This window comes from Seriola lalandi, unplaced genomic scaffold (assembly GCF_002814215.2).
Source record: "Seriola lalandi dorsalis isolate HSWRI2012SDOR001 ecotype SW California unplaced genomic scaffold, Sedor1 jcf7180002054898, whole genome shotgun sequence".
NCBI classification, from domain to species: Eukaryota; Metazoa; Chordata; class Actinopteri; order Carangiformes; family Carangidae; genus Seriola; species Seriola lalandi.
Window position 1 is genome coordinate 223,069 of NW_019525450.1, and position 16,526 is coordinate 239,594.

The following is a 16,526-nucleotide window of genomic DNA, read 5'->3' on the forward strand; positions in this document are numbered from 1 at the left end:
TACCAACATCGGTTCAGAGATTATTTAGATTCTGGAGGTGATATGTTGTAAAATTGAGGATGCAGTTGCAATAAATGCACTGCACAACACACACGTGCACACTTCATGAAAATATCTGAAAACATTTTTGTTGGTCAACCTGTGATTTTTCTTTCAGGGTTTCATCTGTAAATTTGAAATTCTTGTGATATTAAACCTCCCTGTTAATGAATTGTTACTTTTTTATTTTATAAACTGTTTATTGCGGTTTGTGCAAAGGTCAGTCAGTATGTGGTGAGTTAGTGCCGAGTAATCCCCCGATTGATAAAACAGCTTGTAAACACTTGTAGCCGGTAAAAGTGTAAAAGTCTTTCTATTCAAGTTCTGAGATCTTTTAAGTCTGTCCTCCACATGCTGCATGTTTAAGACCTACCCTCAGATGGTCAGAGATGTTTTAGTCAGGGGACTGTGACGGTTTCCGCCTGTTGAAGTAGTTCAAGTAATGTAGTTTGGTTCAGTAGTTTGGATCAATGTTTTCAGTAGTTTCAGCTTCTTTTCAGTTTCTTGACTGTTTGACTGTTTGACAGACTGTTTGAGATTTGCTGATATTTAGTGGAATCCATTTCTCCCTCTTTCTGTGCAGTGTTTCCTGTGTCGTTGGCTGCGACACAACCCTGAGGCAGAATATTTCCATCATCATGGTTAGCAGTTTGCAAACAGGGTGGAGCGGCGCATTTGCTATTTTTCAAAGAGCAAGGGACTTGCAGGTTGGGGACCCTATAGTTGAATCAATGTGTGGGGAAATAATGTAGAAATGTAACTGTATATATTACAGTAACATCAGGAGTTGTATTTGTATAGAGGGAATGATCTGCTTATTATATGCTAGACTGAGAGAGAGAGAGAGAGAGAGAAGGGGGAGGGAGCCAGATTCAGAGAGAGATGAGAAATGGGCATACTGAAACAGAGGGGACGGCAGTAATAATATAATAAATAATCATATTGAGTTCTTCCAATTACCCTTCCTCTGCAATTAGAATAAAAGCCTAGTTGACAAAGGTTATTAAGTATGTATTTATGCTGAGTGTTCAGCAGTTTAATCCCAGACCTCACTGCTTCTAAATCACACACTTGCAACTTTCAAATAGTAGAAGTATTCATATGTTGCTAAACGGTATATTGGAGACAATATTAAAACTGAATTAGTAATTTCGTGTTATTCTACACAAGTTGGCTATATTTACACAAAGAATACCTATAACCGCACTTTAATTTAAACAGTTTAACTTAAATATTGTGTCACAACCCCCTAAGCAAAACCACTTACAGGCAGGTTGTCTGGCCTGATGTTTGAAGAGGAGTTTACAAAGGTTTGTTAAAAGGAAGGCCTCAATTTGGTGATGACATTAATCACAAACGCGTCATGTCATATAAGACCATTTTATGCAGTTCAGATCAGACATAGTATATGAAACAGATAGCGGTTTAACAGCTGGACGTGCAGCAGCAGCCTCAAACTAATAACAAACATCCTATATAAATACAAACTGTACTGTTATATTGATGAATTGCTGTTCAGGCAATGAGGCACATCCTGTAGTACAAATATAAGTAACTGAAGTTGTGGAAACCCCAACAAGCTGTTTAAAAAGGCATCTTGGCTCCACATCAAAATATACACAACCATGAGAGACATGCCAGATGTTTTTTCCATCTGAAAAACAGAAAGATTAACCGAGCAACGATCCTTCAACATTGAGAAGAATATAACAGTTCACTTTCTTCTTGGTCCTGTTTATTCAAACAAGACAACCATGTCCTCAATGTTGACAAAAAGAGAGAAGCTTCACATCATGCAGTTCTATCATAAACAGAAACTAAGAAGAAATGGTAGATGCACCAGATTTCACCAAAGTCTCCTACAAGGTTTTTGATGTATCACAAATAAACAAATGCGAGTGAATATTTAACCTCTTTCAGTTCGGTTAAATTGCATATCAATAGTAGAATTGGTCCGACTTTGTGTTGACTTATAATATTCTCCTCCTGGACACTGGGCAGCACATCTCTGCTGGTTTCACACTAATGTCCTGTGTTGAACCATGAATGCTGTGCAAGATAAAGGCAGCTGCTTCATTCTTTGTGATCTGCAGAGGGGGAGTCGATGCAGAGGAGGATACAGCACCAGAGCCTCCGGTGACCTGGAGTAGCCCTCTCTCAAAGACTCCATTAAGGGGCCGAGGCAAATGCTGTTGTAAAGAAAAAAAATGCTGAGATTAAATTCAGTGATAATATAGTTGATTCATGTAACACATGATACACAGGGACTGACTGACTCAGAAACCAAATGACGGCTTCCCCTTGATAAAGGCAGACTTAGAGAGTGAGAGCTCACCATCACTGGTTTGAACAACTCTGTTGCTGTTATGTTTGAAATGAAAAGCAGATTATGTAGTTCACAAGTTTTAAGATGTGGGTACAAAAAAAACAATGTGCAAAATGTGTAAAGCCAGATTTTTTTTGTTTTATGAAGTACTGAGCGACCACTGCCATGTGACTAAAAAGTGCCATTAGCTGCTGATAGGAAGAAATATTCAAATCCAATAAATACTTATAAACCTAACTGAAACTAATGCAATCCAATACAAAAGCCCAGCAATAAATCTTACATGAATGATGTGCATCTTTATTAAACCTGTTTTAAAGAGGCGCCAACTTTGCCGTTTTTGAATGCGTAGTTTGTGGCTCTGCAGTACTGTATTGTCTAACACAGAGAGGTCTTCCTGTTTTCGCCGTCCCATTTATTCCAAGGTTTGGGCTGCTGTGTTAGACAGCTTCACTTTTAGCCACACTCCCATTATATTTACAGGCGATAAATCCTAAGGAAGGAGAACCCAGTGTGCTGCGCTGCAAAATGGAGGATGAGGGAGTGAAATGCCTCCGGTGAAAAGCTCTGATGCTGTGGTAGTTACTGCTGAACATTGTTCACCGATGCTGTTCTAGTTGAATTGTCTATATGCATTTAAGACATGCACTGATAATGCATGGCTGTACAATTACTCATCTATGTATCTCATCTATAACATAACGACACGAGGAGTTCTTTGCCTGGTTTATATTAACCACCAGAATATTTATGGCTGAGTGCACTGAAACCAAAATAATCTAAGCACCAACCAGCACACTGATGACTGGAATACTAGTATTTTCAGCCACATACTGTAGACATTATGTCATGCTTTATTTTTACCACCTCCCTCATACATGGTAATGCTGGATATAAGAGTAAATTTACATCACCTGATGGATGATGGGAGGCTGGGGGGTTGCACTGTGAGCTGCAGTGAAGCACAGATGGTGGTGGAGAGGAAGCCTAGCACTGCAGCACTATCATTAACACTGTTTCTATATGATTAGATTAGATTAACTTTATTTATCCCACAACTGGGAAATTCATTTACCACAGCAGAAAGATAAACATCTATAGGATAAACATCTATGGAAATATACAACAAAAATATACCAAATATACACTAATAAATACAATGATCTGCAGTGTCTCCAGAAACCTAATAAAACCACATATATTACAAATGTATTAGCTGTGCAAACAAGTTACCAAACTATGACTTAAGGGTTCTATTGATAGCAAACTGAACTTACCTTATTAAATGGTATGTTTTACAGAACAGCATGCTAATGCTAGCTAATGTCAGCCATTATGCTTTATTGGCTGGTGGGTTTTTACAGGATAGATACACTAGCTTACAACAATTAATACTTACACTTTGCCTCTCATTTTTAAATCATTATGCTGAATAATTTGGAAGTTTGCAAACCTTAGAAAAGAAGACTTACTTTACGAAGCTGATGGACCCGTTGACCAGAAGAGGCTGCTGCTGGCAGTGGAGCTGAAGCCGCTGTGTGTCGCTTGAACTCCAAAGGAAAAATATTTGTGTCTAAACTGAACGGCAAACAAAACCGCGTTTTTCATTAGAGATGCAGCAGTGAGGTCCAGACTCTTCACCTGCACAAAATGCATCCAAGCAGGAAGACAAACAGCCAGTTCCATTCTTCTTCACATTATTTATATCATATGTTCACATATTTTATCCACACCGTCTCTTTTTTATTCTTACAAATACAAGTCTTTTTTACACATGTCCAATATTGAATTTCTTTCTTTTAAAACTGTTATAAAATCACAAACCCGACGGAATCACAAACAAACCGAGGTGACATTTAAATGTAACATTATAAGATGTTGAATAACATTACATTACTTTTAAAGCTGAGCGTCAAATTCTACAATAAAAAAAGGGGATTGATAAATTTGTTGTTTACAAATTAATGTATTAATCTATAAATAAGTGTGTAGTAGTAAATAAGTAATTCATTATTTGATATTTTATTGAGCAATAAAAAGAGGTATAAAAATAATTCATAAATTAAATATTAATCATCAATAAATTTTTCAAATTTAGAAAGGTTACAGATTTTGTTTATTTAATTATAGATTTATAAATCAATTTTCAAATGTATAAATGCCTTCTTATTGCACAACTACTGTCTGCCACTGGGTTGTATGCAAAGAGCTTCCAAGTACTTTCTTCACAACATTATCTAAATTGTAGTGTACAACCTATATTAAACACTAACTATATGAGTATAACAGTCTAATAAAACACTACCAATAAGACCTGAACAACAACACCGTTCTGCCATAGCCCTGACAAAACTATAAGGGATTCAGTGGCAGGCTGTTGTGTAGGGTTTTCTGTTTTATTGGATACTTAGGTTTGTGTTATCAAAGTGGAAAGTTAAGATCAGTGACACCCTATCCTTAGCTCATTAGTGTGAGCAGCTTATATCCTATTGATGTTAACTCCCTGAAATCTTTCATTCTAGTCTGAAATAAAAAGCTTCATGATTGAGGCTCAGTGTGTGTTTTCTTTGACCTTTTCTCAGATAAAAAGCATTTCTAACTCGTCCCAACCAGCATTCTTGTGACAGTTGCTAGCTATGCCACAATTGCTGTAATGATTATGTAACCTTGAAGGAACTGACCCCTCAACTCCTGTTCTACTGAGAAAACTGATTTAACTGGAAAATAATATGACGTTACGGGAACTGACACATTAAGTTTTAACACAAACACTTTTTTCAAACAAAGTTTCACTTAAACCTCCTATCTGATTAACCTTAACTGATTATCCTGCTGTAGTTCAGTTCATTTCTGTTGTTTTGAAGTAGGGACAGAACAGATTTAAGTGATTTTCAGGGTATTTAAAAAGTGTGTGTTTAATTCTGTAGAAAAGCTGGAGGCTGGTCACCACTCTGCGTGTGTGTGTGTGTGTGTGTGTGTGTGTGTGTGTGTGTGTGTGTGTGGGTTGGGGTGAGAGAAAGGAGAGCAGCAGATGTAGGACCTCATATTGAAAAGTTCCTGGCAGCAGGAGACGAAAACAGGAGGGGAGGAGGGGAGGAAAAAAGGGCAGACAGAGATAGAGGGAGGGAGGGAGGGAGGGAGGGAAAGACGGAGGGAGAAATAAGGAGAATTGAGACAGCGCGACTCGAACACTAACCACAACCAGATGGGGAAGTAATGGGGAGCGACAGTGGAAAGAAACTGAGCGGAGTGAAGGAGAGGAAAACTTTCAAAGAGGAGGGAGGGAGAGGGGTGGGGCCGGGGGAAGACGGAGGAGGAGAAGTGGGGAGGGGGGTTGGTGAGGAATTTTTTCCTGAACCAACTTTTTCTCCCCTCCTTTGGAATGAGAGGGAGGCTTTATGTAATGGGTAGGATGTAATCATTGAGGCTGTTTGAGAGAAAGTCCCCAAGTAGTTCCTCTTTTTTTACACTGAACACAGCTCTGCTGCCCCAGAGGACGACAACGATTCAAACCTCCTCACTTTTTATATAACACACTCTTTCTCTCCCAGATTTTGTAATTTAATTTTCCTATTGTTGTCCTGTTGACCTCTCCTATCCCTCTTCTTCCTCACAACTCGGGCTGTGAATACAGACGGGAGGAGCTCATTGGACTAATGTTGGATGTTGATGCTGGTTTCCAGACTTGGAGACATGACAGCGGCTGACTTCGTGTGGGAGTGCCAGCTTTTTATAGAGTCATATGATGAGCTGTGTGTCCTCTGTTAGACCTGGTCACAAGTCGACGGTGACCTGGGTGGGGCGGGGTAGCCTCCACTTCATCATAATGTATTTGACGCCAGTCTAATATTCTCACATCCAGGTTACTGAGGGTCAGCTCTGTACACTGTATGTGTGAATGCATCAGTAGAGCTGAGACAAGTCAATTTATCAATGAGTTGATCAACAGAAAATTATTACTGATCAATCTCTTATGAATTCTCGAATGTGAGGATTTGATCCTTTTCTCACAGAAACTTTTATTTGGGTGTTGAACTTTTTTGAAAAAAAAAAAAAAAAGTCTCTAAATCCATCGACAAATGCTCTAAGTTGACAACACCCCTAATAGAAACTGTTTGTGCTAAATCATTTTGAAAAAGCAACAGCCAATGGGGAAACTCCAACACTTGGCTGGCCAACCAGTGGTGTAACTTGATCACTCACTCTGTCAGCCACAGACATTCGCATTTATGGGGGTGGCCCCACCAAAAAATCCAGGTTATCCCACACAGCTATGGGCCGTCGCCACCGGTCACTCAGTAAAGCACAGATATCACGTTTAAGAAAGAATGAGTTTTAACTGGACAGAGCAGAAACACCAGCCTGCTCTCTGAAAACCAGATGACACCTCGCCAACAAACTCACATAACTGTCAAAAGTAACTTTTCAATGTGCTCTTCACATCTATGCATCTGTTCATTATGAGTCATCTGAAGTCACCATAGTCCCACAAACTGTGGCAGGTGCACATACAGTGTAAACTATTCCCATCACGGTTTACCAGAGTGTTGTCCCTGGAGATAACTGACATACCCAGCCATCAGCTCAAGACTTGGTTGTTTTTATTGACCCTGGAATAACTTGATTTTTACAATTAAGATATTTGCTTGAATTCAAATGAATCACAAAGGTACTATTCAACACATTCACTGACAAAAATAAATGCTTTGTGTCTGAAAAGTAAAATGTTATCAAAAAAAAAAAAAAAACTACTGTTTTTCGTACACAACACCATTTTCCTTGAGTGTCCACGAGAGTTTGTTTGAGTGTTCACAATTCATTATGACTATCATGTAACCCACTGGCTGATGTTTATATATGTAATTAATTTAATCCCTAAATAATGTGTCCCAAAGTAATAAACCTACCCATCAGACTCTTTATGTGTTTACAGGAGTGCAACTACTGTTTAAACTATTTATTAGGTCTTATAAATGTAAGCTTTTATCTTTACTTTATTCATAATGAATATTATCTTCAAGTTAATCAATAGGAGATCCACCCATTCTTGTCATTAATAGTTAATGTAGACCTATCATTACACTGTTACTTGTTGCACTTGTTGTCATATTGTATTTGATAATATTAACGGAAGGGATATATCAATACTTGTTTCAAGACATAGCTGTGCTGTTTCAATGACACTTCTTTCTGGTTCCACGGTATTTCTTTTAGGTAACTTATCTGTGAGGTTACGGTGATGAAATATTATATTAAATAAATATTATTATATTATTATATTAAATATTATCAGTAAAATAAAATGGCAAACACCAGAGTTTTCATTATCAGATGGTGTCCTGCATCCATGCAGTTTTATAACAGATACGATCATTTTGACCATAAAACAGTGTTTATAAGTCTACAAATTTAGAGTAATTAAAAGGATAAAAAAAAAAAAGAGAGCACTTTCATCTGAATGAATGCACTTAGTAACAGTTAACTGGGGCTGGTTGGCGGACAAACAGCGGTGTCTTCATGTGGAAGTAAAGCAAATGAACACAAATGCCAGAAACACCAACATTTTCCGAGTGTCGCACTGGACTGTGTCCACTGGGTTCGGCAGGAGATTTTCCATAAGATGCAGACAGTGTGAAGACGGACACAGAGACAGATGGAGACAGTACAGATGAGATACATACTAATGTAGAAGGTGTTGGGGGCTTGGGCTCCATCAAGTTCCAGCCCCAGCAGGTTGCTTGTCTTGGGATCATGTCTCAACCAAAGGGCCACACCCAGGATCACTCCTCCGGCAAGCTGCAACATACAGCACAACACAGTGTAATTCTTTCAGTAGATTTCAATACACTGAATCTGTTTTTAATGTTTTCTTTTTCAATTTCACATTTGCTGGGCACCGAGTGACACACAGTGAGGTCCTAAGCCACATCCAAGGACGTCAACAGTTTTATGATGTGCATCATCACAACAAAGTCACTGAGGGACACTATGGACACTATGGATGAAACAGAGCTGCCTGCTGCTAGTTAATGCAAAGAAAGCCTTGTCTTTGCTGAAACCTCCATTAAAGGTGATGTTCAACATTTTGGAAAACGCCTGACTCTCTGGTAGAAAGTGATTGAGGGCATTTCCCAAAATATTGAAAGAATAGGCTTTTACAACATAAAATACTTTCACTTTGTTTTTCATTTAGGGAAAAACAGGAGAGAGGTGGGATTTCACACATTTAATGAGTGAGTTTACTGTTTAGCTGATCATTGGAGATTAGAAGATGTCAGACCCTGCTCAGTAGATGACAATAATAACTTGTCTGGCCTTCATGGAAATTAGGGCTGAATGATCATTTTGTTTTGTCTTGTATCAAACAAGTATGTTCCTATACATGTGGATTTGTGTGTGTGTGTGTGTTTGTGTGTGTGTGTGTGTGTGTGTGTGTGTGTGTATATATACATATACATATTTTTTTCTTAGTTTACATTTTTTCAGTGACATAAAAACAACAACTTGTTTCAGGGAAAGATATCTGCTTTATCTATTTCCTGGTGAACAGGAAAGCAAATGCTTCCTCAAATGCAGAACTATCATTTGAAGCCAAACTATTTAAAAGGCAAATGTCAGGGAACCCTCTCAGTTCAGCTTGGCCTAGCTCTCAGCAGGAAAGTGACTAAGGGTATTTCCCAAAAATATCTGACAATTCCTTTATCTAAGTGAATATTTTAGAACACACAAGCTACAAGTTAACGTCTGAGAAACTCTTTGTTCAGTTTCATTCTTACTTTATCTGCTGACCAGTTTCCAAGGGGAAACTTGGCACATTTTTCAACATGTAACGTTTGTTACTCAAATGTATTGTTCTTTAGGGAGGTTTACACTGACATGAGCCTTCCTGAGCACATTTGTTTGGCCAAGGAAAAAGAAATCCTAAATATAACCAGAGTTAGCATATACCACAGCAGACACACAGGAACAAGCATCGCCACACACAGCAGCAGTGAAATAAACCACCCACAGACACAACAGAAAGCCTCCCACTTCACATGGCTTTGGATTTTTATAAGACTCATGCTTCAGTACATTCAAAATATACAATGTCTATATCTAAATTAAACTTGCCCAAAACGAGTTTCTGTGAAAAGGTCTGAACCAAAACAGGCTCTGCCATCCCATTCCTTCCCCATCCCTCTCCTCTCTAAGTGAGGTCCATTCCAGAGCGAAGGCCAGCCGCTGCCTAGCAACCAGATAAACACCATAACTGGAGAGAGTGCACAACACACACACATACACACACACCCACCCACACCACATACCACAGAGTGACTTACTGACTTTAAGAGAACTCCCCACCTCCCTACCACGTGAATTACCACTAAGATGAGTCACTGAAATGCTTGATGGTGGTTAACTCGGATTTAAACAGATTTCTGAGAGGCTTTAATTTACAGCATCTGTATAGATGATGAATAGAGGGAGCACCCAGACAGAGCATTGTTCAAATCCATGATTTCAACAACTGGTTTCAAGTAACTCGTGTGAAAACCAGCCCAAGCTAGCTCCACACTTACTAGGGTGTGGCTTACAAATATATCCACTGGGCACTTGTTTCTGTGAGACACTAATAAACGAGTTAATCACAAATCCATGAGATTGCCTTTGAGACATAATCAAGGTATCTGTGGTGTTTGTGTCAGAGGCCCTGTTCAGACCAGGCATTAAAGGGATAGTCTGATTTGACGTGGGGAGTATGTGAGGTAATTATTCATAGATTGAGATCGGCGTGCTGTCAGTTTAGAGAAGCAGCAGAAGTACCGGCGGAGTGATGTACTGATGTGGGCGGGGTCAGCCACAAAAACACATTTAGCCCCTTTAAAGTAATGCCTACTGAAAAAGCTAATATCAGTTGAAGTGCACACTTCATTTTGAAATTTTCACCACTTTATCTTGATGTCAAACAGCCCTTTCCTTTGGAATTACATCTTGTGAAGTGTTGAACGACCATATTCCTACACATAAGTGTATGTTTCCCATACATTATTTTTCTTACGTTGACCGCCATATACTGATTTTCTATTCCTAATTGTTAATATCTTATTTAATTGTAGAGCTGTGCACAGCACATGGATTTGCTCAGCCCCTCCTAGCCTCGCTCTCGCGCTCTCTCTCACAAACAAAAAACATCAGTAGAAGAACTGCGTCTTGTTGCGGCACCTGAGGACTTATGGCATTCGGTATGCAAACAGAACCGAACAGAACAGAGTGACTGTCATGACGCCAATGGTGGAGCCTTAACCAGCCTGTGATCGTTTTTGAACTGCTGATGGCTAAATAAGCTTTCCATTGCATCTACAGTTTACCTTAACTGCCCCTCTTCTTTTCACTTTCTGCATAATAAAGAAAATGGTATATAGAGTGGGCCAGTTATGACACATGATTTTATAGTAATCTACAGTAACGTGGCAGTGATCGGGAGCTGGGGTTGGATGGGCAGGAGGAGTTTCTACAGAAAAAGAATCGCTCTGACCAGCTCATTTAAAGAAACAGTAGAAATGAATGTAAACTAGGCCATTTTAATCTGTGTGAACTGAACTTTGAGCTCCTTCGGCGAGTGAACTTACACAACACTGTCAGCGTCTGTCCACCATGCCAGCCCTCCCTTTTACACAGATGGCCCACCCCCACCCCCCATTCCGTGTTGGGACCTTTCATACAGAGCGACAAGACAGAGGAGTATCAGCACAACATTCCCGCTCTGAACAGGTTGTACAAAAAAGGGGTAAAAACGGGTGCTTGCGTGATTTGCTGAGTGTTAGTGGATCTGTGTGCTCTTTTCCAAGTGCAATATATCATTTGAATGATAATAAACTAATGGCAGTTCATTTGTCCTTCTGTATAACCTAAATAAACCTGACAGCAGTTGTGTAAGCAGAGTAGTGCCAGCAAGTGAATGAACAATAACATGCACACTTGCTGTTTATCTGCTAAATTAATTAGCCACAGTGCTAGCTAACGCCATAGCTTGACAGTGGAAGACAGCCAATGAGCCAGTAACGTACGGTGTTGCATTCATTTCGCCTAAATGATGTAAAAGTCGATATATTCGTGTCTCGCATGTTTACAGTTTCAGTCAATACAGTGGAAACACTCGTCTTTTATTACAACAGTAGTTTCTCAGAAAAGTCTGAGGTTGAGTCACAGCCCCTTTTCACGATTAATGCTAACCCCAAAGCTAATGTCTGATCATTGCATTTCAAAACAACTAGAACTGGTAATAAAGGATGGATTATTTTGCCAGTGGAAAATATTAGAAATGAACATGTACACAGTGAGAAAAGTAAAATGATGGTGGAAGCTCATTCAGACAATCATCATGTCTTTTGTCAGGAAATTACAACTGAGAGACAAGAGGACAATCACAAAACACACAAGGAGTTTGATTCATCTCTTTTATTTTGAGTAATTTAATTTACCTCCACGTGTTTGTTGCTTGTTTTATTTTATCCTTATGAAGCACTTTCCAAACTTATTTTGTTAAGTGCTGTATAAATAAACTTAATCATTAATAATCATTTAAACATAATCATTTTTTACTTAAAGGCTAACACCCACTAACACAGCAGATAGACTACCTGCTCTCTTTTTACAATCACTTTGGCCTCAGATGTCAAAGACATTATCCATCTGTTCATTCACCCACTGCATTTGTTCTGACACATTTCACACTAAGTAAAGTGTCTAAACACCTGGGCCATTATCATCATGTTCACCACAGTCTGCTAACAGTGTGGGCGTTACTAAGGCTGCTTCTTCATATTGAGTCCTCACACTGAGTCACTCTCAAGTTGGAATAAGTGCAACAAAGAAATGAGAGTGAAACTCTGAAGTTGATTCAGATATCACCACGTGTTAGATCAGCAAAGCCCAAGTTTCCCTGCCAGCTTTTCCCCTCAGAGACTATTTCTGCCACCAGCCCAGAGGACAGGGGGTTGTAGAATGCTGGGCATGCTGGAGGAGAGGGAGTGGGGGGGTGGGTGTTCCCATAAAACTCCTCTACCACCACACAGACGCTCCCCTCCCCCCAACCCATCTCATTTCTTAACCCTCTCAGTGTCCAGTGTGATTTATGGAAACAGGAGGTCTCCTCTTTAAAGAGCCGGCCTCCATGGTGAGCCGCTCAGTAACCGCACAGCCCGGTCAGAGTATCTTTACAGATGGACTGGACTTGTCCGCCCTGACAGATCCTTTCTGAAAAGCTCTTTAGGGCAGCCAATAACACTAAACAGGCTAATGTGTTAAAAAGAGCAGGAGCCAGAGGGATGCTGCAACACAATCACAGTAAAGGCACTTTTTACTAGCACTTCTTATCAGTGTCTAGACTTCTTTGTGACTCACACAACCCACATATGACCAAAAAGTGATGTACGCCAACGCTGTCCAAATGAACATGGCTTCCAAACAAAATATAGTATTTCCTCGGGATGTCCTGATTAAGTTTTTTTTGGCCCCAGTCTCAATCCAAGTCCTTCAACAGTGAGTATCTTCTGATACAGAGTTCATTCTAATATTCATACTCAGCATGCTGAGTAAATATGGATCTGACACATTAAAGAAACAGATGTGGCCTACTTCATCTGACACACCTTATTTTTCACAAGCTACTTAATCCAAATACTGAAAGTCCTGGTTCAAAAATATGAAGTTCATAACTTTAAAGTAATTATACGATAAATGAAAGGTTAACTGGAGAATTCCTGAAAATGATCAAATATGCATCACTGTGTTGGCTTTAGCAGCATGACAAGAACAACATCGGACAAATACATACATACCATCAATTACAAAAAATCCATAATCCTTTAAATATCTTTTTTAAAAGAACTCTTAATTCTACAAAATCTTTCTTTCTTCTTTCTCCAACTTTCACTACAAAACTCTTGGGTCTGTCCAAGTGTTCTTTTAGATCAAAACGGAATAGGTTCAGTCTTTCCAAGATGGAGGGATAACCTGTAATAGAGCTGTACTGAGACACTCTCTCAAAGCTGTCAGACCCACATGAAGAAGCAACTCTCCTCCAAGAAGACCGAGAGGAGCTTCTTGTAGCCGGCACAATCGTGGGAGATGAGGGTGGATTTGGGAAGAAAACTACACTTTCCCAAGTCATCCCTAAGGCCTGACAGTGTCATATGTACAAGAAGGCGAAGAGGATCACCCTCATTGAACTGACTGAACCATGGGACCACGGATGCAAAGAGTCCTCAGAGGGGATGGACATGAAGTACCAGGACCTGGTCCAACAATGTTGAGACAAAGGGTGGCAGGCCTGGCTATTTACAGTGGAGGTTGGCTGCAGGAGTTTCCCAAAGCAGCAACATTTTCTTTTCTTTGCAACTTTAGATGATTTACCTGAGGAATTAGTTCTATGCAATAATCAGATCATTTAAAAGCAGATCTGCAGCATGAGAATGACAGAGCCACTCAGAGCGCATACATAGCTCTGTATGACACAATGGTCAAGATGAGTCCGGATGCCAGTCCCAAGAGAAATTGGGACTAATGAGGGAATTGTATTTCACATAATTAATCTATTGCAACTACCACTTTATGAATGCACAAGTAATTTTCCAAGCCAGATTTCCAAACTGTGGAGCCAGAAGATCTCACAAACACACTCTCCTGGAAAAGCTTGGCCTTTGGCTGTTGTGGCCGTAGCTGGAGAAACGGAAAGAGGCGCCACGACTTCTAAAAGCTGATGGACGCTCTAAACATCTTAAATCCAGAAACAACTACCTCAGCTGAAAACTCCCACAAAACAGTCAACTGCAGAACTGTGGAGCCGTTCACACAGTACGCATTACGATGTTGCAACAACCACCAGCAAGTGACTTGTGATTACTGTGCTGACTAACTTGGAACCAGCAACCTGAGGCATGAAATGAGATAAAAGTACTGAGATTTCTAATTTTCTATTTTCCATTTTTCTATCCAACATTCAACTGAAAAAACAGAATCCAAAATCCTAATTTTCTAATGACAAAAAAATACTATTCTAGAAAATGAAATGATCTTTTCCAGTTCTCCATTATTGATTTTTATAAAACAAGACCAACTGATTAGCATAACACCGACCAGACTGCTCGAACACCAATTTATCTTTATGAGACTGTAGTAAAACAGCTCAATTATTATATCCCATGGGCTTCCAAGTTTCCTTAAAATGTTCACTTAAGTATTTAAGGCTTTCTCCTCATCTTAGTCTTCAAATTAAGAACTCGCTTAAAGTCAGTTAAACTGTTGTACAAAAGACCTTAGCCAACAAAAGTAAACAAAACTTAAGGTACCTCTTACTCCATCTTAACTGCAACAAGTTTATGGCAATAAATAAAGAAAATCAACCTTTTAAGAGTTTCTGTGTGACACCTGTAAGTAACTCCCTCAGTAAAGTAGAGATTAAACCTCAAGTGTCATACTAAAATAGAAAACTTAAAGTGTTTTGTGCAACTGGACCCAGAGCCTTAAGCTTCATCAAAAAAAGATCCTACAGTGCACTGTGTCGAATGCTTTCTGTAGATATGAGAAAATCAAACCACATAACCTTCCTCAATCTGCTCGTTTACTTCTATGATCAGTCATGTACAAACAGGTCTCCGTTCAACGTGACTTCCTGAATCTATTTTGTAATTCATATAGAGTTCTACAGAAGGAGAGATCAGCGCATGCATCTATGATTACACTATCTGACAAAGGAAGTCTGACGTATTGTGGTGATCAAGACTTCCGTATACATAGCAGGGGGAGCTGGTCCTTTTCAGTGGTATTAGCTTAGCTGACAGCCCAAACAGCATGGAGGAAATGATCGGGTGTGATGATGCCTGAAGCGGGGAAAGGACTTGCCAGTGCTCTTTTAACAACACACCCAGCTTTGTTACAAATTTAGCTAAGTCTAGTTGTTCAGTCTATGTCGCCCTCCCTCTTAGGGACTGCAAACGAATCAGCTATGCAAAAACAAGGAGTGCTGGTGGATTTAGGAGCTATCACACTGGAGAGCTGAGACAGGGAGAGCTGACAATGAACACAACGCCACACATGAACACCACCGGCTCAGCAGGAGCCAGCAGACCGACATTTACTCTCTCTGGAAAAGTAGCATTTGAGCATACTGACATGGATTTTGGTTTTTCTGTCAGGAGTGGAAACACATAGTCTGCGTCAGTGATTGTTCGTTCAACCACTCACAGGATGGACCACTGGGCTTGAAGGCCGGATCCAGGTGACAGGAGCAGCACCAAAACTTTTCCACCTTGTTGAAAAGTTCTCAGCACAGACATTTTGTTGTAATGGCACTTTGCTTCAGCCAAATGACATGTAATGGGGACGTTCTCGGAAAGTGCTGGCATAATCCAGCACATTACACTTTGGGGCAAGTCTGACAGCCATTTTTCTTCAAGGAGCCAGACGTGCCCGCACACTGTGAGCCCAAACACAAGAGTGGACGGTCTAAAGTCTAAAGATTCCTGGGTGGTTTCTCTTTTACTATCTACACTAGATAACCATGGTGTTGTAGCTTTATTATTAACTCTCTGGTCCCTGAGCAGTGAGACTGAAGAAAAGTGCAGCAGTGTGGAATAAAGAACCTCACTTTTCCACACCAGCACTTTAGCTGCCATTCATCACTGATAATGGCTATTAGTGTTGGATGGTCATCAGGAGTAACAGCGTTTCCTGTTGGGCTCTTGGGGCTAGAACTGTGGCTAACCTATTTTGCTTTCACATGCCTCCAGGAAATACTGCAATTTAAAGAAACCCTTATAGCCAAATAATCAATATTATAATGTACCCTACAATACTTAGTGTAGTTTCTGAATACCATCTTATATTTATTCATGGTATCAAGAACATTTTTATAAAAATGTTCTTACAAATAGATGCAAAACAATGTGGTTTAAGAATATTTATTAACTTGAAAAGCCCATGCAAACATGGAGACATACAAAATATAACAAAAAAAAAAAAAGACAGGACAAATGAATGAGTCATTTCACAAATAAATGATGAAACGATGATGTACAGTTACTTAATCAAGAAAAAACGGGAAATATTCTGTTGATATCTTTGGGTTATGAGGAGTGACCTTGGGCTCTGAGAGTTTGTGGTTGTACTTGAGCTTTCA

At 39.6% G+C, this 16,526-nt stretch overlaps 1 protein-coding gene across 1 annotated transcript in view; it reads right to left on the reverse strand.

The window, feature by feature from the left end:
- The window catches only part of cd81a (CD81 molecule a), a 34,597-nt gene that overhangs the window by 15,456 nt on the left and 2,615 nt on the right, over positions 1-16,526 (reverse strand). Inside the window, exon 2 of the mRNA XM_023429697.2 lies at positions 8,047-8,161. Coding sequence (XP_023285465.1) covers positions 8,047-8,161 — 115 coding nt within the window. The remainder of the gene's footprint in view (positions 1-8,046; positions 8,162-16,526) is intronic.